Here is a 23465-nt window from a genome sequence, read left to right as displayed (position 1 = left end):
TCAGCTCATTTGGGAAGAGAAGGCAGGAGGGACGAAGCAGCGCCAGCACGCACTACGGAGGACTTGTTCGGTTCCACGTCAGAAAGCGACACCTCGACCTTTCATGGCTTTGACGAGGACGATGCAGAAGAGCCTCTCTCGAGCCGAGGAGGTGGCTGTGGTGGCAGCTCTCCCTCTGCAGACAAAAAGGGCGGCTGCTAAAATAACTAAAAAGACACACAAACTCTGAGTGATTTGCTGTCCTTTTTACTACTAGGATTATTATTACCTTTTTCTTTTTTTAATTTTAGGTCCTTGGGTTTTTGGGGTTTTTTGTTGTTATTTTTGTTGTTTTTCCTGTGGGGTGTACACTGAAAGCACAAGCATTTAAAGCTTTTGACAACTACTTCGAAGAGACAGAAGGTTTTGATTTTCCTGTTGTTTTTTTCATTTTAATTTGTTTTCCTCCCACCTCCCCCCTTCTCTTTCTCTCTGGAAACGTAAAAGGTGGATTTAATATTTTTTTTAATAGTGAGCAGAGTTGATTTTCTTGTCTTTTAATATATATATCGGCAAACCATGAAAAATACAGATGGGTTGGAGAGCAGAAAGCAAATGCAAATAGGTTTTTTAATTATTATTATTTATATATTCTATATATTATTAGAAAAACTACTTTTTAAATAAAAATACAAAAAAACAAAAAGCAATGGATGTCTACTCGATAATAGAACTGTTTCTAGAGAACCACTGTGGGCGGACTCTATTGGAGGACAAGGAAACCCTTAATGTGATGGCTTCTGCGTTTTGAGATTTTGCACTTACTGTAGCATGTGGAGTTTGGCTCTTCTTGTACACCTGCTACGCTTGTCTTTAACAGCTTGAAAATACAAGCAGCACCACTGAAGACCATGACCTTGGGGAACACGTTTCCATCCCTCCTTTGGACACCTTTACACTCAATAGATCTCTTCTTCCCTGCACCCCTTCATGTCTTCCTCACTCCGTTCTACTTTTTTTTCTTTTCCTTCACCTTTCACTTCATGGACAGCAATTTCCAAGCATAGGGATGGAATATGAATGGCAAGTTGTAGACGTCAAAGACAAAACAGATGGAGGAGAGAATCATGGAAGAAATGATATGGAAAAATACCTCACTTGTACTTTTCTTTCCATTTTTAAATTTTAATTCACAGCATTTTTTCCTGTGTCGCCCAGTTTTTTTCTCTCTGTAGTGTCTTGTGAGACACTTTGTTTGCTTTTCAATAGCTTCTCTTGACATAAACCAAAGCAATAGTCATTAAAGTTCCAAGGGCAATGGAGAAGAGAGTGACTCCCTTCCCAGCGACTTTCCCAGAAAGGAGGAAACATGCAGCAGGATTTGAAAGGTATGTGCAAGCTGAAATGTCTTTCACTCAATTGTGAAATCTCTGTGCCCTGGATTTTCAACAGAGCCTTGACTGAGCTTTGTTGTAGGAGTAAGTCCCATGGATTAAATTGTGTTATGAGTATGCGCCACATTCATGCCCCTGGTGAAGCTGATGGAGGTTCTGTGGGAGCAGAATCCAGCCTCGTACAGTCTGAAGTGATTCAAAAGGAGTCAGTGTGTAGGTTACATTTTGCTGTCCTAATGCAGGCAAAAATCTCCCTGAAGCGTGGGCAAGATTAGGTTCCAAGGATATATTTTTACTGGTGTGTATAATGCCAAACAGGGTGAAATCATGGCCTCTCTTAAATTAGAGGCAAAATAGACATTTATCTGGGTAGCGTCTAATCCTTAAACTGGAGGCGTGTGTTTTTGATACCGAAATAAAAATCTCAGCCTCACAATGAAGACTTTGGAGATATATATATACCTCATTCAAATATATATATATATATATATATAAAATATATGCATTCTAATGTATGAATTAAGTCTATCCGAAAGGATTACATTTCTCCTGTTACTTTTGCTGCGGTAGCGCAATACTGCCTGAGAGAGCTCTTTCAACTTTCCCCCCACACTATAAACCTTAAAAAAAAGAGAAAGGATCCATTCTCTAATTTTTTTTATTGTTCACTTTTAGACATGCAAGAAGCAGTGGCCTGATTCTGCTTTTAAGTGCATGGGCAGAATACATGCTAACTGATGTCTAGATTACATTAATAATATGCCTTCAGAGTAGTGTCACAAAACATTACAAAATGCCTCTGTGTGTTTATACCATAGGACAGCACATGTCAGAGCCATGCACACCTGCCAAGATAAAGCCTTGTTTAAGCTTTTCCCATATTGATAATCCTTTTCTGTTGCTATTCTGCTCCTGCTGGTGTATCATAATCGATCAAGTGTCAAATCAATGATATTTTGACTTAACAATGTCAATGAAAAGCGTACTTTAACTGATAAAAACATCCATTCCTTCCACAACCAGTCCTTTTTTCTCTGAAGGAACACAAGGTAAATTTATAATATTTTGCCACTCTTCCGTACTTACTAAAAGCTCAAACTTTAGATGGTTTCCAGGGGTGAGGCACAAACATACAGGCATCTGTTTTTTCAAAATTCCTGAAAGAGTTAGGACTTAGTTTGCATATTTGCATCATTTTATCTATCTATCTGTGTGTGTATGTATAGGTAAACATACATCAGAAATGTATCTACACAGACACAAACACACATATAGATAATGCAGACATTAAAATAAAGAGCAACAGAAGTCAAAATGGAAGACGCTTCCCAACCAAGAATGGGTGGAACCAGCGCTTGGGTGAGGCACTGTGGGCTCACTTATTCCATACTGACCTTACTGTAACCCAAGAGTAGTATCAGTAAAAAGTCCAGTGGTTTTTGTCTAAATTTATGCTAATGTAACTGAGAGCAGAACCTGGTCCAGAAGTAGAGTTGCTCCCAGTTCGTGAAGAAATACTGCAAATCTGAAATGTTATAGAATTTGGAAAATGAAATTCAAATGGATGTATTCTGCTATTCTTGCCCTTCAATCCTACGGTCCTTTAAATTTTTTTTTTTCTTTCTCTTGCTACTCTATGATGTGCCCACGTGAACAACAGGGAAAACAGAAAGGGAGCAAGTACCTAGAAATGTGTCAAATCCACAGTAAACAAGCAACAGGATTTCTTGCATCCATCTTACACCTACTTCTTGTATCCATATAGCAGTCATGTCACACAGATCAGAAGGTTAAGAAAAGAATTTTAATTTTACCCAGTGTTCCCCAAAATACAATCAGAGTATGCTTTAACCGGGAAAGGCTCACAGGAGTAATGGAGACCCAAATTATCAAGGACATGAAGAGAGTTGAGTTTTCATTGGCCTACCTTGTACTGCCTGAGAGGTGTAGGCTTTACTCACTTGGAACCAGCCAGCTTCACCCGGCCACTGGTACGGGGATGGCAGCCCAGAGCTCAGCCTTTACTGAGTGCTGTATTTACCCAGCTTCTTGCATGCTCTTGCAGCCCACCCTGGGCTCCATGCTGCTGTGCTGGCTATAGTCCTCGCAGCACCTGGGCTAGCTGGAACCTACCGAGGTACATCTTTTCTGAAGAACTCCACTCACTGCATCAACTGCAGAAGAGGCATACTCTAAATATAATTTTTTCCAAGTGGAGTCCTTACCATTGTTTTTTGTGAACCATGCCTAACACACTCTGGGCTCTTCTGGAATACAAACAATGATCAGATGCCCATAATTCATTAAGTCTTGATTTAGTTTCACAAACGCAGTTACTATAACAATGCATACAGTCTTAATCCTTTCGCAACATAACCACCCATCTTTGTGACAACCGGGTAGCTCAGTACCCTCAGAAAGAAGCCACAACAGCTCAGAGAGTGCATAAAAATTGCCAGCTGACATTTATTACAGTTAGCATAGAAAAATACCCATCACTGTTATTTATATCATTAATGTGTAAATGGGCGGTCACTGGTTCAATCTAGTCTTGAGAGAGGAAGGAAGGTAAAAGAAATTCATTGTTATGGAGAGCAGAGTAGTCCTTGGATTCCTCAAGAATTTTTATTAAACTGAGGTAACCAGCATGAGTTTATTCCAGCAGACTGGGCAGTGTGGTGCTAACCATAGGAAGGCATCAATCATAGGGAGGAAATGAAGATGTACAGATGGAAGTAAAAGAGTACTTGTTTAAGCTAGGTTGTAAAGTAGTGTTAATGGTGAATATTGAATGGAGTGTTGATATGGAAATGAAATATTCTCAGGGCAGGTACTGCTGGAGTGAAGGCTGGGAACAGGGAAATAAGGTTGGTAGCTCGTAAGTCAGAGATGAAGGTAAAGCAAAGGGGCTGCTACATGATACTCTCTCAGATGGATGAGAGGAAGATGACAATGATAATGGGGCAGAAAATATATATGAGGAGATATCCCAAGTGCAATGAAAAAAAAAAGAAGAGAGAAGCCGGACGTTAGCATAGCCAGGTCAGAAATGAGGGAACCGCATACTGCCAATTGTATCTTCAAAGACACATAAGTACAAAACCAAACTAGGAAGGTATAAAGAGAGTGTTCAATGCGGATTCTGGGTTGTACCTAAAAAATACAGTCATCTTTGAAATCAGAAAGGAATGTGATGCTCTGTATTCCCCAGTGATTTCAGCAGTTCAATGAGACCTGCTGTTCTGAGCTTCATAAGAAGATCTTTGAAGGTGCAGTCCTTCAACTAATCACAAGCCTGGCTCTTCCAGTCCTCCTCCAAAGAAGTCCTTCTTATTAGAGGAAGGTTAGCACAAGGCTGTCCAAAGATTCTCCTGAAACACGTGCTCCCACACAAACCATGTACCAAAATAAGACTGTTTCGATGTGAAATGTGAAGAAAGGGACGTTTCATTTCAGGCCCTAGATTCAGACTTTTCTGTGTTTAATCATGTGAGCTGTCTCCTCGGGCACCTTTCTACTGCTCCATACTAAAGGATCTTAGAAAAGACACATAATTTCCTAAGCCATCTTCTGCAAACTCTGATTCACAGATGGAAGCAGGAGAAATAAGGAAGTGACGTGCTGCTTGAGCAGCTGATTAGGGAAAAGAAAGGCTCTGTAGAATGTGCACTGATCCTTAGCATGTTCCCTTTGGTGGCACTTAATTAATTGACATTTTAGCAGGGACAGATCTCAGATCTTGCATGACAACAGTTTAAAATTTTAAGCATGATAGTATAGATGGAGAAAATTTTAAGAAAATAAGGGATTCTAGAGTAACAGTTAAAAAATAAAAGGAGATCGTGAGGCATGTGGTAGAACAGGGATGGAGCTGAAATCTGTTTTACTTCACTTTGCATCTCTTCCCTCCACCCAGGCACCCCCAGTTTTGTGGTTGGATATTTATTTCTTGTATATGTAATGGTGCTTAGAATAACATTGTACATATGTGGTAAGGTCATAAATGATGAGCCTAGGCTGCTGAAACAAGGTCCAGAGAGAACTTTGCCACTGGCTTCAGAAGGATTAGCACTGGGCTTTATTAGCTATTGCTTTTATTGAATGAAACCTCACTGTTAATACGCTTGCTAGTATGGTGTAGACAAGCTCCGAGATGGCCATTTGTTTCAGCAGAATGTGTTATTAGAATCCCCTCCCCGCATTGTTTTGCCTTTGAGCTTTTACATTAGTTATTCATTTTGAGTTCTAGTTTGCCATTTTACAGACCTCAGCTTAGGGTCTTGATTGAAGACAGAGACTCAGTTTGCTGCCTGCTGATGCATGGAGCAAATGAGAACTGCACCCAGAGAGTCGCTGAGTCCGGACTGTGCCGGGTAACAACTGCGTTCTCTCCTGCCTTGGCCTTTCTTTGGTTAATTCTCGCAATGATATTTTGAGATGGGCCCTAAAATTATAATTCAAATACCATCAAACTATGGAGCTTTCAAACCCTGGCTTCTCATGCAATTTGCCTCTTCCCCACGGCAAGCAGTTTTACTGAATCAATTCCTCAAGCAAACATTGTATTGACCCCACTGGGAGTCATCTTATTATAAAAACTGCAAAATCTGCCCAATGTGTTTTGTGCTGCAACATATGTAGATGTTTCCAGTAAACACCCATTTCTTATTCTCTGTGATTTTTTTCTTATTTATATAAAATTTGTAGCTATGAGTATATGTAAAGCATGAGGCACATGCATGTGTTCATGCTGGCATGGGGTTGTTTTGACAAACCCTCACAGTGCAGGAATGTAGCCAGACTGAATTTTTGCTGACCGAGGCATTACAATAAACCCTACCAACCTTTGTTCTCTTTGCCAGATATCTACCAGGGCTGAAAAAACCCAACCTGTATAAATACCATAGAATACTGAGATTGGGTCGGAACTATTTTCATGTCCCTCTCTGTATCTCCATAACTGTTAAGTTGCCAATTTCAGAGAAGACAAGTAGTAATAACATTTAGGAAAAAAACCCCAGCTCTTGCGATTTCAAGTTCTGATACCCCTGTTAAGGGGATGCTGCCAGTTCATGTCTTTGAGTTATCCTTTTGGTTACTGGCATCTCCTAAGATTTTGGACCTTCGTGTCATCCAGAACTGATATGAGAGGTGTGGGGAAGACATGGGGGGAGGCACTTGCATTTTGTGGAAATAGAGAGATTGTTTTATTGGCTATCTAATACTGCTCAGGAGCTTAGCAGTATGCAACTTAGTCTGTTCATGGATTAAAGACAATGCAAAATGCAGTCTTTCACTTATTTCCAGAAGGTATATTGCTGCCACCCTACATGTATCGTTCAGGCTTCTAAAAATGTCTTGTGCAGCACTGCATACACTTGTGGGTCTGCGCAAATAATTAGTAATATAGCAATGTAATCAGAGCAGGATTTCATAAGCAAAGGTCTTAACCTCTAGTGAAGAGACAGCTATCTAAGCTGAATGATGAAGATTATTTAATGATGTTCACAGTAAGAAAGTTGGACAGCGTTCAGTGCCTTTCTTTTGGATATGCTCCTTCATATCCTATTTGTTTCCTTTGCATTTACTCATGGCTCCCACGATCAGTTGAAACTGAGACTGTTGAGCTATATTTTCAAAGAATTAGAATGCAAACAGTGTTGGAAGGTTGGTTTATGCTGCTTCTGTTTCATGGGTTTTTTTTTTTTTTTTGAGTGCTTGCTTTTGTTGTCTGTTTGAGTTTGTTTAGTTTTACTTTGTATTGCCTTTCCCTCTGCAGTCAGCCCTGCCCTCTTGGACTCCAGCATCCTTCAAGCAAGACATTTCAGAAGAAGGCCAAGAGAAGCCAGGATGCTTTGATACTTCTCCTCTCCTTGCCCTGACCCTTCCGTACCCGTGTTTCATCTGGCACAGGAGCCTGGACTGTGGGAAGTCGGCCGCCAACTGTTGAGAGAAGTTCTGGGGATGCCCTAAGCTGGTGCAATACAAAGAAGTTTTTTAAAGTCTTGATTTCACTTTCTTTTACGTGTGTGTGTAAACCCAGGTCAAACTGGAATTGATCTACAGTAGAACTGACTGAAAAACAAACTGAAAAAAGACTTAACTATTTTATTTATTTCGATATTTAAGAGAGAAAATAAGTGCTGAAGTTGCACAGTATTTTTGTTTGAAATACATTTTACTTCAAATTTTAAATACAATTTTGTGAAGACATGAAATTTTAAAAAGCACTTAATGTAAAATAAAGACTGAATATTTACTTTAAGGAAAAAACTTTTTTTAAATAATGAAAATAAAGATCAACTCTGCTCTCTCTCTTACTTTAAAGAAGCCATTCATACATGTGCTGGGTTCTTTGTTTTTTGCAAATTGGATGTGGTAAGTGAAGATTGTTCTGGTTTACTTTCTCCTTAATAATATTAACCTGTTAGATGCTTAAAGCTTACTTTACTGTACTGTGCTAGGCACAAATCTGAACAAAAACTGTTGAAATAGCAAAGACCAAGCTCAGTGGCTGGATTTTTTTGTTACCAGATTCTGTGTCCAATTCAAAGGACTGTCTTCTCCCAGTAGGATTGATGTGTCTTTTCTGCACAGTAAAAGAGGTTTGCTCTTGAGCAACTCTGTGAAATACTTCTGCTTCTTAAAGAGGGGTTTAAAAAAGGGAAAACAATTCTGTTAATTTTAGTATTATTTTTTGCTTTGGTAATTCCACAGCTGATTGTGAGTTGGCTGTAAGAGAAGTATCTAAATGTTCAAGTGCTCTTGGCACAGAGCTTCCTGTTGGAGTCAAGGATGATGCTGTGTGTAGGAACCTTGTGTACTTCAGCCCTTTCTTAAGTGGTAGTGGACTTTACAAGTGTACAGGTGCACCCGCATGTCAGCAGTAAGCAACAGGGGTTACTCAGCAGGAGAAGAATGCGAGTTCCCCCAGCTACAATCCTAAATTGTCCTGTGAGGCAGCAGTGAGGGACTTTCACATCCCGAATTCTAAGTTGTTAGTCGTCATCTCAGTGAAATAAGGTGTTCTGCTCCGTACAAGCAATGGAGGATTTTGTCAGCTGCCAAATCTGCTCACAGCGGATAGCGCGGGACTGTTCGCTGTCATGTGTGATGCAGGATAGCCTTGTGTCCTAGGAGAAGGGTATTGGACTTGGCTCTGAGATTAGCTTCTCCTCTGTAACTGGGGTGCCAGATGTACCTATTTGTATAGACCCAGGGTATAGATAGAAAAAGTGGTTTTGTTACTGTGGCTTATGTTGGCTTTCAGAGTGAAAAAAAGCTATGTCTACAAAAAATGCATCCTGACTAGGTGAAGCTGCCAGAGAGCCTGATCCTGCATTGTGTTTCTTGCACACCTAAAACTCAAACTCACCTCATTGAGAGTTTTTCGTGTGTCAGTAGCAGCAGATTTTGTCCTCTTCCACCTTCCCCTTCTCCTTCTCCTTCCCAGTTTAACCCATAGGGCCAAAAATAACTATGTAAGATGTCTGGTAGACCTGAGTCCTGCTCCCACTAAGTTTAATGACAACATTTATGTCCTAATCGGACTCATTAGCAGGATGGTTTTGTTTTGTTCATTTTGTTGGTTTCTAAACTTGCAGTGGTGAACTGCCTGTAGAGAAAAAAAGAAATTAAATTTTATTTCATCAAAATATAACAAGACGCACAACTGTAATGAAGATTTGCAAACTGTAGGGTCTGTGTTCAGTTTATGTAATATTCCTTCCAAATAAAAGTTCTGCTTCCAACGTCCCTACTGTATATTCTTCTGTAAATATTACTTTATCAAACCAATTCCACAAGGTCTTTTTTAGTGCAAATAATCTTCTTTTAAGGAGACATTGTTGAATAACATACTACTTGTACATATACTTTTCTAAGCTCTCCATGGTTTATAATACTCTCTTTGAAGCTTAAAATAAAACTTCCTCCTCTATTGATTTTGTTTCCCTTTTCCATTTTGTAAATTATGACTTTTGTCCCTGGATTTTTTTTTGTATTTCTAAATGAAGCATGACATTAACCAAGAATTCTCTTCCTTTTTCTCTTTTACTTTCTCTTCTCCATTCATTGGACTACAGAAACTGGTCCTGTTGCTTGCTATAGTGAAGGTAGGCAGGAAATAAAATACTGCTTTTGTGTAGGACTCATTTTAAGAATGTTTCCTATCATTTGATGATAATAGAGGATCTTCCTAAATGTGTTTGTATTTTAATAACCTTCTCCATGAGACGAATAGAGTTGCATTAAGTTAATTTAGATTCAAAGGTGGAGTGTAAACGATACGAGAGCTTTTCATATAGATTTTAGTGGCATTGCCTCAAGGAGTTGTGACCCTACCTATGCCATTTCTAATGCAGTCACTGGAGTAACTGGAAACTATGGTTCCCTTTGCTGCATTTCACAGTGCAGACATGAACCCTTCCTTTCCCTTTACACACATTAGATTAATAGCATGGTTGTATAGGATAGAAAGAGAAAGAGGAAATACTGTTTCAGTTTAAATGCCATCTTTTTAGGAAACTCTGTGTGTCCTCTTCCCTAATGGGCCTCCTGTCATTTTTATGAAGCTCTGTTGCCTTCCTCTACCTTCTCATCAATTTCTCTGCTACCAGTAGAGGCTATAGATGGCCCTTTCTACTTTGGCAGCTGCTTGCAAAAATAGCAGCTGCGGTGTGGTTTTTAAGAGATCTTCTAATGGGGGTACAGATCCTTTAAAGTAGTGAACTGCCTCCCCAGCCAATCAAATGGCAAAAAAGTCCTAAAGAACACATCAGAAATGAATCCAGTCAGGCAATATAGGAATTGTACAGAATTGTACAGATGTACCTGCCTTATTTTTAATAGTTGTGTGTGTCAGGGTGTGTGTCTTTCCAGCAGAGAATTAACTATTCTTGGTCTTTTCTAGCCTTTCCTTATAAAGTTTTATTTTTCACATGTGTAATATTTATTTCCATTAGTGTTTTGTTTCTTCACTCTTTCTTCAGGTGACTATGACTTGAAAACTTCACTGCTTGCCTTCAGACCTTATCTTTACCTGTGTGAGGCCTTTAGCAGATTCATTGGAAGAAGGAGGAAAGCAAAAGGCAGTTTCATCTGCCTTTGATATCCTCAGTCACTGTGGCTCTTGGGAACCTCTTCGGAATCTGATAGAGCAGCTTTTGGACTCCTTAATGGGTTGTCCTCAGCTGTTCTGTGGCTAAAAAGTCTGTCCTTCCTTTTCACTTGTTGGGCCCTGGGGACCAGAGGCAGCTGAAAGGCGGGGTAAGGTGCTAACCGTATTTCTGAGCTGTGCTGAGAAGGTAGCTATGATGCTCTTCTTAGGGCACATACTAGGTGACAGGGTTGCTGGTTTTAAAGCCCCTCCTAGCAACTTCCAATATTCTTTCTGCGCTTTGCTCTCAGATATTCTTAACAATAATCTGAGTTGTAGGCCTACAAAACTACTTTTCCTTGGGGATTTCATGGGGGAGCAAATAACCTTCTTTTCCTACCCCAAAGCAAACAGAGGAGGCAGGGTATGTGATGACAGATCCTGAGCCCCTGGCCATGGCTGCTTTTGTTGTTCTTCTTCTAGCTCCTCTTGAGCTTTCTGCTGTGCTGCATAGGACAGAGAGACCCAGGCGGAGGTTGGACCGAGGGCAAAGCTGAATGGTGACAAATCAAAGAAAGGAAAGTTGAAGAAAGGAAGGAAGGAAACTGCTTGTGGCATCAGTGCACTTTTCTTGTTCAATAGGTCATTTCCCATTCTAATGCAGTTGTCATTTTCATTGTCCCCAGCGTGATGGATGCAGAGAGCAGAGCTAGACATTTCTGCTAAGGTAACCAGGAGTGAAAGTGTACGTTGAAATTGGCCTTTATGGATGTCTGTCAACACCCTGTTTAGATGAATGGGATCCTTCCCACCACAGCAGAGCTATTGTTACAGGCTGTCAGACTCCAGAGAACAACTCCGCATAAGTCTTATTACTTTGAACGTTTTGGTGCTTTTTGTTGTTGTTGTTTTTTGGTGGGTTTTCTTTTAATCCACAGGCCTGGAAATAGAAATGTTCTAAAGGAAAGTTTTAATTTTGCAGAAATTATCGGAACAGAAAAAAATACCACTGTTCCCTAAGCCCCAGAGCAGATTTACGTTGGCATGCTGGCTAGGAAGGTATCGTATTTTCCTGTCTGGAGAAGTGTTCTTGCTGGTGAGAGTCAGACATGGCAGGAGGAGCGAGTAAAAAGCTGAAGGCTGGAATCTTGAGTTCTCTGGATGGGCTGAAAATGGCATTGCCTTCTTTGCTTTGACCTGAACTAGAATACTGCACTGGTTTAAGATTTGTTCCAATCTTTCGCCTGGAATCAGGAAAAAAAAGCTGGTTAAAATTGTATCCGGGAGCTTGTAAGCCCTACTTGTAATCAGATCCATCAGCCTACAGATGATAAAAAACCCCATAACCCTGTCTCTCTAAAACCAAGCTTTTAATGCTCATTATCAAAGACATAAACTTCTCTGTACCCTGTCCATCCCTACTGTTGAAGATGGCTGAGTAGGACCTCAACTACATAAAGCATAAGTAGCAGAGCACTCCAGCAGTGACTACTCCTCTTAGCTATGGCTAGGCTTGTCCAAATTATGGCTTGATGTGTTTAAGATCTCCATTGTCCCTTGGAAATTATTGTAAAATTATATTTCCTTTGCTGCATGAAAGATGGACGTTTGCCAAAGTTTAGTCCTATCTTTGGTTTTAAAGACCTAAGATGAGAGCCATCCATCACCAGTATATTTTTTAAGACCTGACTGCATTTTTTGCTATTTCAATAAATGCTCTTGCTGTGTGTGTGTGTTAGAAATGTTTACCGTATCATCTGTTATTTGGTGAAGTTTTGTCCTTGCAGCCTGTAATTCTCCATGGTGCCTGCACCACAAGACGAGATGGATGGCATTTACCTTTAAAAAAGCGCAGATTTCTGGAGCACGGAGTTGTGGCTAATACTGCCATCCAGGATATGATTAGAAACGGTTTTGTTTAATGTTGTCTAAGATAGCTGTGGTAGCTCTGAGTGGCCTACAAACCAACTATGGCACTGCTGTGGAAAAGGCAATACACTTTGAACATTGAAGCCGGGCGGTGGGCTGAAGCTCTTGGAAGTACTGCTGCCTGCCTGAGGGAGGTAGCTGCTCTGGGGAGCTTGCAGAGGGGACTCCTTTGGGATCCCAGCTGATAGATGGTACCTCTTGAGCAGGAACAGACATAGCCTCTCTTCAATGTCTTAGGCTGAGTGGGTTTTTTCAAAGTGGAGTTTCATTTCTCAGTGCTGTTATCTTCCATAAACAATTCTCAGTAAGACCTTCTAGTTGATGTCTACGTTTGCCCAGGTGTTAAGAGTCATTTTTTTGCTTGGACTGGAGCCCCTTCTCATTATGTTTCTTCAGTCTTTGTTGTTAGTGTCCTGGTGTTGGTGGCTTCATTGTGGACTGCAGGAAGAGAATGAACGTGACCAAATCTTTCAGATACAGCCTTCTTTTTTGAAACAGATTAGAGATTTTAAGTAATGCTGGAGAGAGTTTTCTCAAGCGTTGCTGAAGACTTAGCGTACTAGTTTGGATTTGTTTCGTTAGCCAACAGCCATTAACTTCTTCATATGATGATCTCAGGAGTTAGTATTGAGGTCAGCTTTCCAATATGAGAGGAAGTCATTGGAGGGGAAATAGTTGAAAATTGTGCTGTCACTAAAGGGGTACTGTTCTTTTAGTGTCACGTAGCTTTCAAGTTCACGTAGCACTTTGTACAGTGGAGTTTACATGGGGTGGTTTTAAGCCTATGTTTGAGAAATTAATTTTCCCCGGTCGGTACAAATCTCAGTTGCTTCACATCAGTGCTCTGATATGCTTAAATATGTTAAACAACACTAAAGTCTTTCCAGGCCCTTCCTCAAGCTCAACAATTTCTTTTATGGTGCAGTAGATTCTGCAGCTGGATCTTGGCTCAGAATTCTCATCCGTTGCTGGGATACCTGGGCTTGGGCTTCTTAAGGAACAGGTCCCATCTCTCCTCAGGTTTGTTGCACACCAACTATGTCTCTGAATGTGTCCATCAGCCTGGAGGCTTAGAAGAGTTTTTAACTATGCACAAACTCTCTCTAAGTTGAATTCAGATTGCTGTTGTACTCTTCAGACATCCGGATAGTCCAGAGCCATGTATTCCTTCACCTGGAGAAGACGACCTTCCCTGGGTTAGGGAACTTCATTTCCCTTGCAAGGCCAGGTCAGCCTCTTCATTAATTAGCTCTCCAAGACCCCTTCCTTACTTCCATTAAGGGTGAGATTTTACAAGTACTTAGTGATCTGAAAGAAAAAAATGGTGAAGAATTTCCTAAGGACATCTGCACCCATTGGATTCCTCTGTGACTGTTTAAATATTTACGGGTCTGGCATTATGTGAAGAAGAACAAGTCCCCATTAGGCTCAGGGCAGGTATCATTAAGAATTGCCAAACATTTAATGGGTAATGGGATCCCACCTAGCAGTGAATGTCTCAGGTGATGAACACCCTCAACAGCTGTTAAAGGTGAGAGGAGTTGTGTGCCCAGAACTCTGTCAGACCAGCCTGTAGGAGAGGACTTCCTAACCTCTTTGCCATTAAGAGAACCACCGAGCAACAGTTCCGCTAGCCGATGTTGCAGCCAGCTAAGAGCAGGGTCAGAAGATTCATGGATCCCTGTAGTACCGTGGAAGACCATTTTCTAGCATTAAATACGATAATGTTCTACTTTTATATAGGCTCTGTTAAGCGATTCCTCTGGTGCTGGAAAGTGAACTGTTTAATGAAGGACATTTGTGTCCACTGCTGTGGAACTAGCTAATTTCTTGTTTAATCTGATGTGATATTTAGCTGCTGTGAAGTATCGGTTGTGTAGGTTAAAGCAACGCTGCTCACTTGTTACAGGTTAAAGAATGGCCTGCACTTTGATTTGCCTAATCCGGGGTAGGAGGTCTGGTGAGCTCTGAGAAAACAGATCATGGATTTTAATCTAGTGTTCTCCCAGTGAAAAACAAACCAAAAAAAATTCCTACTGTTTTGGTGTGTCTGGCAGCATTTTGTTGGACAGTTACTCAAAAAAGGCTGAACTGAAAAATACCCTGGTGAGGAGAAAAGATTTTGGTTTGATTCGAAACGGAACGCATTCTCTTTTTTTCTGAATGAAATGACCCTTTACCACTGCCAAGTGTGTGTGGGCTTGAATGAACATTTCATTTGTAAGTATTTTTTCTGTCTCTTAAAAACAATTCCATCGAGCTCATTTTTGAAGCAAGGTACTGCTCCAAAACGAAAGTCCGACTTCTTGTTTGTGAAACACTGGCACAAAATCTCACCCATTCTGAAAAATCAGTTTCTCCCTCTGCTGCCTCTTAACCCTTTCTCCCCTTCTGCTTGCTTTTGACTGGAACTACTTCATTCAAATTCATTCCTTCACTCAGATGTTTAGATCACCCTGAAATTGTATTTTTTAGAGAATAAACTGAGACATTTCACCCCCTCCTACCGAGCGCGTACTGATGCTCTGCAGGGTGCAGTTATAGCTCTTACTTCCCTCTAGATATTGATGTTGCTGGGACTTTGATGGGGAAGTGAAAACTGGCTGCCATATGATGAAATCTCGATTGGCACTTAGAAATTCTCAACCAAACAGGGGGGTTTAACTAACGAAGAAGGGAAAAAATCAGTAGACGATGGGATTTTTCCAGCTTCTGGCATGGCATTGCAAACAATGGAGAGTGTGTGTGGAGAGCACTGCCCATTCGGCAGCTGAAAGGGTTTCTTTAAATCAACGAGGAACTGAAGTAATTTGCTCCAAATTGTTTTTGTTTGTGTTTAGTTGAGTGAGGCAGTTCTACTTATGTCTGTAGATACAATCATATTAGCAACGGTGTAAATTATGCTTGTGGGGGAAACCAGACCTCTTGCATTTACGGCATGTTCACGTTGGTTATCAACAATTTACCCATCACGTGCTGAATTTCTTTACCCGGATGACACGTGGTTACCTCATGGAACAGCAATGAGGCTACTGCCTATGCAACGGCATGGTGTCTTTGGCATAGTTATGTTTATTTAATATTAAAATGATGACACTTAAATAATTTCTCTGGAGTTTGCCATTTGATTTGAAATTTCTGGAGCTGGGCTCTCAGGGAATTAGTCCAAAGTCATTCCTTAACCTTTCTAGAAAGAAAGTTTGTCCAGAGATTAGTAATACTCTCTCCTTTTTCCCTTTCCTTTCCCCTAATTCATCAGTGTAAACCCAGCCTACCCTGTTTTCAATCGTCAGTTACTTTTATGGGATGGCTGTTCTGTGGCCCGTGGGTGAAATCATCTCTGAAGTTCTCCCCGCAGCCCTTGGTGCTTGAGGAGGGCCGCAGCAGTGCAGAGGGGTTGTCTTGATGCTCTCCGTACCGACGGGGTGAACTTGGCCTGTTTTTAGTGAAGAGGTGCCCGCGTCACGAAGGATTGCCTCTGTCGCGCTTTCCCGCATAATCCCAGTGGAGGAGCCCCGGTTGGAGTGCCCCGGAGAAATGAAGTCTCCCATCCACTGCCGCCGCCAGCTCGGGTTAGACGCACTTTGTCGGGTCAGCATGAAAATGCTGGAGCCGGTCTTTGTGAGCGCCACCTTGATAACACAGGCACGCTGGGCAGGCTGAGCATCTCCGCAGGCGTGCTGCCGTCTGGCTGGCTGTGTTAGCGGGGCAGTTTCACAGCAGGAATGGTGGGGAAGGAGCTCAGGTATTTGGGCAGCAGATGTGGATCCAAGCAGGTAGCAGAGTCCTTGTCCAGGTTAAAGGGAGGGGAGGAAGGGCAGAGCTGATATCTGGTTTTATGGGGGGGTTTAACAAAGGTAACGCTCTTGCAGAAGGCTATTCAGGCTGCCGTTTCCCTAGCATTTTAAATACCAACCCACTCCTCTCATTATAGTTGGGGATTTTGGCTCTCCCAGGGGGGAGGAGATGTTCTAGATGGGCTGCCAGGGAGGTGGACTTAATGCACTAGGAAGAACTGGCTTCACCAAGTTAAAAAGCAAAACAAAACCCAATCCTCCATTCCTATTTTTAGTGTTTATGACCAAGTATTTTTGCTTGGTTGCTCATTTTGAAAGGGTTTAGTGAGCCTGCCAGTTGATTGAAAGCTCTGTGGTGTGTGAGCTGGCCTGGCTGGGGAGCCTGCAGTGCATAGCGACGAGGTCGGAGCCGCGCCGGAGGTTTTTTTCCACTGCAGTTTGTTGAAGGGTAACAAAAATGTCCCCTGGGCAAAGGGGATGTTGGCTTTCCAGGTTGTGGTGATTCATCTTGTCTGGATAAGCAGCCTTCCTCCCACTCCCGTGTTTTCATCCCCATCTACCTCACCCCTCCTGCGCTGTGCAACCCAATGCAAAATCTGCCCTGCGCTGAGTGGGCGGTCATTGCTGGGGGGTCTCAGGCAGCCGACCCCCGCCAGGTGTACCTGCTGGGCACCATTAGCATTCCGTGCCCGTCCTCCTGCCCAGTTCGCGCTCTATAAATGGGTTTATTCTCGTTATTAGGAGCTATGTCCCTGGCATATGGAGTCCGTGCGGTGCCTGCAGGCAGGTTTCCTTCCTGTTGGTGTTGGTAAGCAGCCCAAGTGCCTCCTGGCAATTAGCAGATCGTTACCCATAATGCGGCGCGCAGCCCGATGCAGCCTGGTGGGTTTTCTGGAGGTCACTCTGACCTAATTCACCCCCAGGAATTGTACACTGCTGGCATGCCTTACCAGTGCATTAACGAGCTGATGCTTCAGTACGAGGTTATTTGAGTGCTTCCACATTATTTTTCTTAGGCAAGAAATAGCCATTTTGTCTAGCGGCCAGCAGTGGCTAATGGGGGCCGATCTGGAAGAGAAGGGAGCAGAGTGTTGGCTGGTTTTGAGAAGGGACATCGCTGGCGTACGGCGTTTCCTCCAGCTTTAAGGTTGGGGGCCATTTCTGATGCCCTGGGTTGCAAATGCACAGAGCCCGCTTTGCCGCCTTCCTTCTGCCTTATCACAGCCCCTTCGCAGCGAGCTGAGCGGCGCGTGTCAGGGGTGTGCCCGAATCCCTGCTGCTCGGCCTCGCAGGGGAAGGCAGAGCAGCAAGGCTCTGCCCCAGATCTGCCGCAGCCTAACCTCCCAGGCAATATGAAACGGAGGTGCAGATTTCATCCCGTCCCAGGTGGTTTTGGAGGGGCAGGCGTGCCTGGCTAGAGGGGGACCCCCACACAGCAGTGGGCACCCTGGCAGGGCTCCTCCTCCCCCCGGCAAACCTGAGCGCAGAGCAGAGGGCCTGGCTGCAGCATCACCAGCCCAAATCAGGGTGTTCTCCCAGGGCGGTGATTTGTATACGCCAAAGTTAATTGTAGGCAGTTTTTAGAGGCTTTTAAAATCTGTGATTTCTGTTTTTCATTTCTCCCTGCTAAGATAACAATTCTCAAGTAGCTTTTCTGTAAGTCTTGTGGCATCTGCACGGCGTGTGGGGAGAGGGGGATTTGAGTGACAAACCAGTAGGATGCCCAGAATAACTGGCTCCTGGCTTCTCTCTTTGCGTGCTCTGGAGGTCACCCCCGAATCCCACCCAGCTCCTCCCGCCGCCCCGTGCCAGACAGCGTAACTCTGCCTTGTCTGCGGCTTAATCTCTCTGGGTGCACGTGAGTCCGTGTATGCACAGATCCTTCATTCTGTTTATGCACGTGAGCAGCCTTTGAGCCGAGCTCTGCTCTCGATGTGCCCTCTGTAGCCCAGGCTCTTTGTCCTCCCTGATGCTCTTGACGCTTAAAAACATTTCAGAGGAAACTCTGCGGCGTTGTAGAGTCAGAGCTGGGAGCGAGTTGAGCTGGTGGGCGGACTTTCCTCAGGAAACACAATTTTCCGGGGAGTGCCTCGAGAGGACGGGTGTTTCGGTAGGAGCTCACTCCCCCCCCCTTTCCCTTTGGTGTTTGCGTGGCTAAAGCAACAGCAGGGTAGTGCAGGAGAGCGAGCTGCAAGTGCCACCTTCCACACACCACCATTTTATAACTTCATCGAGAGCTCCGGCGTTAATTGCTTTCAAACACAGGTCTGTCCTGCTTTCAGTTCCCATTGACTCCAATTACACCTGCCTGACTGCGACTGGGACAGAACCACTACCTTTTGCCCAGGAGGGGTTTTATTTGTCCCTTAGGTGAGCAATTAAAGCGGGCTCTCTTCTACTGATGCCGAATACTCGAGCGATTGCTTGTAATTTACATCTCTTTTTCCACTGGAACTGGCAGTACCGAGAAGCAAACCACCTCCGGAGTGCAGCTGGCTGCCAGTCCTGGGTGCTAATGCAGCAGAGTGCCCCTGCCCGTGCTGCGGGCTCGGTTTAAGCTCTGTCCGCGCTGGCCAGAACGACTATAGGGCCAGGAAATGAAATAATAGGAACTATAAGCTCTGCTGCAGCTGAATGGCTTCAGAGCTCCATCAATTATTAAAGGCGTTAATTCTTCCACAATTACTGGCATATTGCAGTGTATTAGTTTAGAGCAAAATTGGTCTCTGACCAAACTAGACTGACCAGCCTATTCACCGAGGCCCCCGAGTCCTTTCGGACTCACTTCTGTAGCAGAGTTGGTGGTGCTGGAACACAGCGCCTCGGACACTGGGAGAAATGGCCCCGTTCTCTCATTTCCATCAGGATGTAGAAATTCACGGTGGTAATATTTCCTCTCCTGTGTTTCCTCTCCTCCTCTTCAGCCTCATAGTAATAAAACCCAACGGTGCCTACCAGTGAGATTTCCTTTTCTGTTTGTTTGTTTGTTTGCTTTTCTTAAGAGGCTGGATTCAGCAGGGCTCAGTGCCAAAAGGGGTGAGACAAGAGCTCTTCACCTGCAGCCTCTGACACCCAGCCTGGCTACTGGGAAAGCTGTTACGTTTTTCTATAATGAAATACTCCTGTATCACAGAGGTACAGTGGCAGGTACAGAGATACAGCTTCCCTGTATCACAGAGGTACCGTGGCAGGTGGTGCCTTGGATCCTCACCCCACAAACCCTTTTGAAGGTTTCTGAGTACCTCCGTTTGAGCAGGCAGGTATATGTCCCTTGCCATTGCAAGATGGGAAGGGCCGGAAAAATGCCAAGAGCTCCCCATCCTCTTCCTTTAGGAATGTTTGGTCTTTTTCTGAGAGTTGCAGCTCCTGGAGCCCTGGGATTCTGGCAGAGCCAAGCCTTTTGGTGTGGCTGGGTGGTTTGGGTTTTTAAGGGCCATTTCTAGTCTGTCAGTTGTTGACACTGCATATCTGTAAGCATGCTTTCTTAGACAGCCAAATGAGGGCTAAATTGTAATATACCCATAAAATCGTATCCTTTGTTAGAATTACAAGCTACTTTTCCTTTCTTTTGTATGAATAACAGTAATAATTCTGTCTGATAATGGCAGTGGTCACAGCAATCCTTATTCAATCTTAGCAGGAGGAAATTTTGCAGCTTCTTCGCATGTAAAAGTTCCATTATTTGGATGGGGTTCCTGTGACATAGGTCATTATATCTGTAATATGAATTTATGGTTGTTTAAAGACCTGAATAGTTTATGGAAAAAATTCTGATGCGATATAGCCAGGAGCCCTGTGGGTTTTCATTATGCTATTGATTAAAAAGCCCACCACTACACAGTGAAGATAAGAGAAAGAATTGGAAACTGGGTGAAAATTCCTTTTACTCTGTATAAGTAATTTCACATTTGTTTTAAAAAAGGAGGCTTTGCTTATTTTTTTTTTCCTCTCAAGATAATCTCTGCCTTTGTTTGAAAAAGGTTATTGATTGGATTGTTAACTTAAATAGTCTGTGGCGGGTGTGACAGAGCACATGGCTGCAATTAATCTTGCAATGCAGAATCCATTATTGAAGAAGCACTAATGAGCCATTCTAAGGCCTTCACTGGTCACAGAGCGCCTGGGAGCAGCAGATTGCTCCTGCCCTTTAATGTCAGTTTTGGTCTTTAGTGTTATACAGCCAGTGTTAACAGAAAAGATTTTTAGGGATACATATATATGTATTTAGGGTATTTATGTTAAAATTCTCCTTACCGCCAGCCTGCAATTGCACTGGGTGCAGGAGACAAGAAACGGTCTCTGAATGTGCTTGCCCCCTACTCCTCTGACCAGATCTCTGGTGGACATAGTGTACAATTAAAGCCAGTGGCATGTGAAACACGGATGTCACCATAAAATATGGTCTCAGTCACAGGGTTCAGATCCAGAGGAGAGTTTCGACAAAGATGAGGGAGCTTTCAGACCTGATCTGTACTTTAAAATATTGCTTTAAGACAAAGGGATGGGCTGTTGGAAACCTTCTCACTGCAAGTTTTATTGTCTACGTTGTCTGTAGCTATTGCAGCGCAGCAAAAGTTTAGGTAGAGAATAGTTATGGTAGATTAGAAACTGTCGATGTTAACATATCACCTTCTCCTTCAACAGAACTGCTCCCGGGGTGTATTTTAGAGGTCTGTCTATTGACTTCAGTGACACCATAAATACATGTTACTTGTTCCCCCTGTTAGATCTGCAGAGCTGATACAGACGTGTGAGAGTGATCCAGGGTTTGCCAGGGCTGAGCCACCACCTGAATTATTAACTGATTTCCAGCTGCAGACTCTTTGCTGCACACCTTCACCACAGCAAATGCCGTTTATCACAAGATTAGCGAAATAAGACTGTTTCTTCATCTTGACCTCATAAGTGATGAAATTAAGCAAGAAGGACTTTCAGCTCTCTGGCTTGTGCCACAGTGTCTGTAACTTGAACCACATTTTGGACTGCTCTTTGTGTAAAACAAAATTGTTTGTGGGCTGAACTAGCCTATTTTTTTTTTTTTTTAAAGGGAATTTGAATCTCCCTATGGTAGCCTGCCATATGCAGCTACAGGGCTTTGTCCTCAGGTATTCTGCCACAGCAGGGATGCCAAGAAGTGCTGTGATATGGAGCAGGGATGGTGTTCACTAACACCGCTCCAGGAAGTCTTGGACATGTCCGTTTCCTCATAGGTCATGAAAAACACTGGGCTTTGAACCAAAGTATCAGGAAAATAGAGAGATTGTGAAGAGGGAGAGCAGGGAGGGCAGGAAAAAGAGTGTTAATGTTCTGAGTATCTGCTGACATGCTTGCCATACGCTACAGGCCCTAATCGCGGCTGGCGTAAGTAAAAATAGTCTTTCCAACGACATCAGGCTGATGGGGTCATGTACCACAAGGCACGTTGTTTAATGTGAAAGAGGATCTGACTTAGAGGCTGCAGAAAGACATGTCCACGAGATATTCTTTTTCCTTTAGACATGCCATAAGCCCTGGGCTAACAGAGAGCAATCTGCGGCTATGCAGACATGGCTGTGAGATTTGTTGGACCGAATAAATCGGTATATTTTTGCAAAATATTTCTGCATTGCTACTAAAAAGAAGCCACCGTGGCCTTCACTCCACTATTAATGTTTTCTAAGCAACCCTCAGCGCACGAGAGCCCATTTCTTTTAGGCTCGTGGTGGGTGTGGTTCTTAAGAAGGGCTCTGCAAAATAGGATGGATCACTTCAAGGATGAGGCACCATCGATAGGAGATGCAGCACAGAAAACCTGCAGAGGTGTTTTTGAGGCAAATGAGGAATGAGACAGCCAAGACTGATAGCTGGAAGAGAGCAGGAATGGCTGTGAAGGGACAGAGATAAAGTAGTGAACAGAACCTGACCTTCAAGTCGTTTGAGAAAGGGAGAGTCTCTAGCTGGAGTCTCGGCAATGAGCAATGTGTGTATGCAGGCAAGCGAGCATGTGAAAGTGTGTATGCATTTAGCTGTGATTTATTTCTGTAAGTTTGATTCCATTCTTTCTGTTTCTTTTCAAATGTAGACTGAAGCTATTTAACTCTCTGATTAACTCGCCTCTACGTACAAGTTGTTTTCTGTGATGTATTCCAGCACTGTACAACCTTTCTGGAAGCCGTCTCACTGCCGTTGGGATGAATTCCTCCCCGATGTGTAGCGTGGCACATTTGGTCTATTTACTGGTGCTGGAATGAGGTTCTGCGTTTGCTGTAAATCAGATCTGGAGGAACATTTCAGTGTCATGTCAGGTTCTGCTAGTTTGGTAGTATCAGAAATTATTTGAGGTCCTCTCAGCAAGAAAAGGCATCATGTCACAAAGTCTCCTCTGCACCATTGCAGTTTCAAGGTCCCTAGAACTTTAGTTTGGACTTGGTCCACTGTAAATCTCGGTAAAATCTGACTCTTGTTTTGTGCTGACATTTCAAGGGCTCCAAAACCCAGTGATCTTAGCCAATCTGAGCTCATCAGTACTGTCAAAACATTTGTTCAAAGGCTTAAGAGTGATAGGAACAGTGTCATTGATCCCTCCTTCCTTAAATATCTCCTTTATTTTCTATTCAATTTCCTTAATAACTTATGTACACACATTTCTTTGCTGGACAGGCTTAGTTTTTGTGTCACTACCACGCAAATATAACCGGAAAACCCAAATCCTTATTACACCATTTGGCGGTTTCATGGGCACATAAAGGAAATATATTCCCTACAGCATTATTGCCTTACCCAGCAAGTCTCAGCAACTGTTTGCTTCACTAGCTAGAAAATATAGAAGCTTCTTGCAGGGTGGTGATAGGTGGTGTGATGACACAGCAAAATACTGCTGATAGGTCTGGTAATGAAGATGGCACGTCTATGCCCACATCTATTGTGGCTGTGTCTTTTTTTCCTATTGGAGAAGCAGCCTTTCTTTCTCCACTATTGAAAAAACATTTAGGCTGGTGGAGGTGGAGAAGATTTTTTCCTACTCATTGGCTGTAGTCTAAGACCAGCAGAGTGATTCAAGGTGAAAACCCCACCACACACCTGATGGTGTAAGGTCGTAGAAGTAGCACGTGGTAGTGTTGTCTGTGCGTACCTTTATTTCTAGTTTTTCTATAGATGAGCAATTGGCTATCACCCTCCCATGCCCCCCGCCCCGACTATGCACAGTGTTAATGCTTACGTGTGTCAGAGAGGGATGCTAAATACGGGGCTTTCCAAGAAGGCAAGCAATAGATTATTGCAGGTGACATA

General features: G+C 43.0%; 1 protein-coding gene across 9 annotated transcripts in view; it reads left to right on the top strand.

The window, feature by feature from the left end:
• DPF3 (double PHD fingers 3) overlaps nucleotides 1-23465 on the top strand; it is a 170822-nt gene that overhangs the window by 137299 nt on the left and 10058 nt on the right. The window contains exons 10-11 of one of the 9 annotated variants that reach the window (XR_008466202.1): nucleotides 5-1367; nucleotides 7153-9955. The exons of 5 other annotated variants lie outside the window; for them this stretch is intronic. Coding sequence is in view for 1 of the 4 variants with exons in the window: in XM_054200180.1 (XP_054056155.1) it covers nucleotides 7153-7232 (80 nt within the window). In the remaining 3 variants the exon portion in view is untranslated. Of the gene's footprint in view, nucleotides 1-4; nucleotides 1368-7152; nucleotides 9960-23465 lie in introns of those variants that run through there. 3 more of the 9 variants (XR_008466204.1, XR_008466203.1, XM_054200180.1) reach the window with 3 other exon arrangements.

Source organism: Rissa tridactyla, chromosome 4, assembly GCF_028500815.1.
Source record: "Rissa tridactyla isolate bRisTri1 chromosome 4, bRisTri1.patW.cur.20221130, whole genome shotgun sequence".
Classification (NCBI taxonomy): domain Eukaryota; kingdom Metazoa; phylum Chordata; class Aves; order Charadriiformes; family Laridae; genus Rissa; species Rissa tridactyla.
The sequence above is the reverse complement of the archived record's forward strand: the minus strand, read 5'-3'. Positions and strand labels throughout refer to the sequence as shown.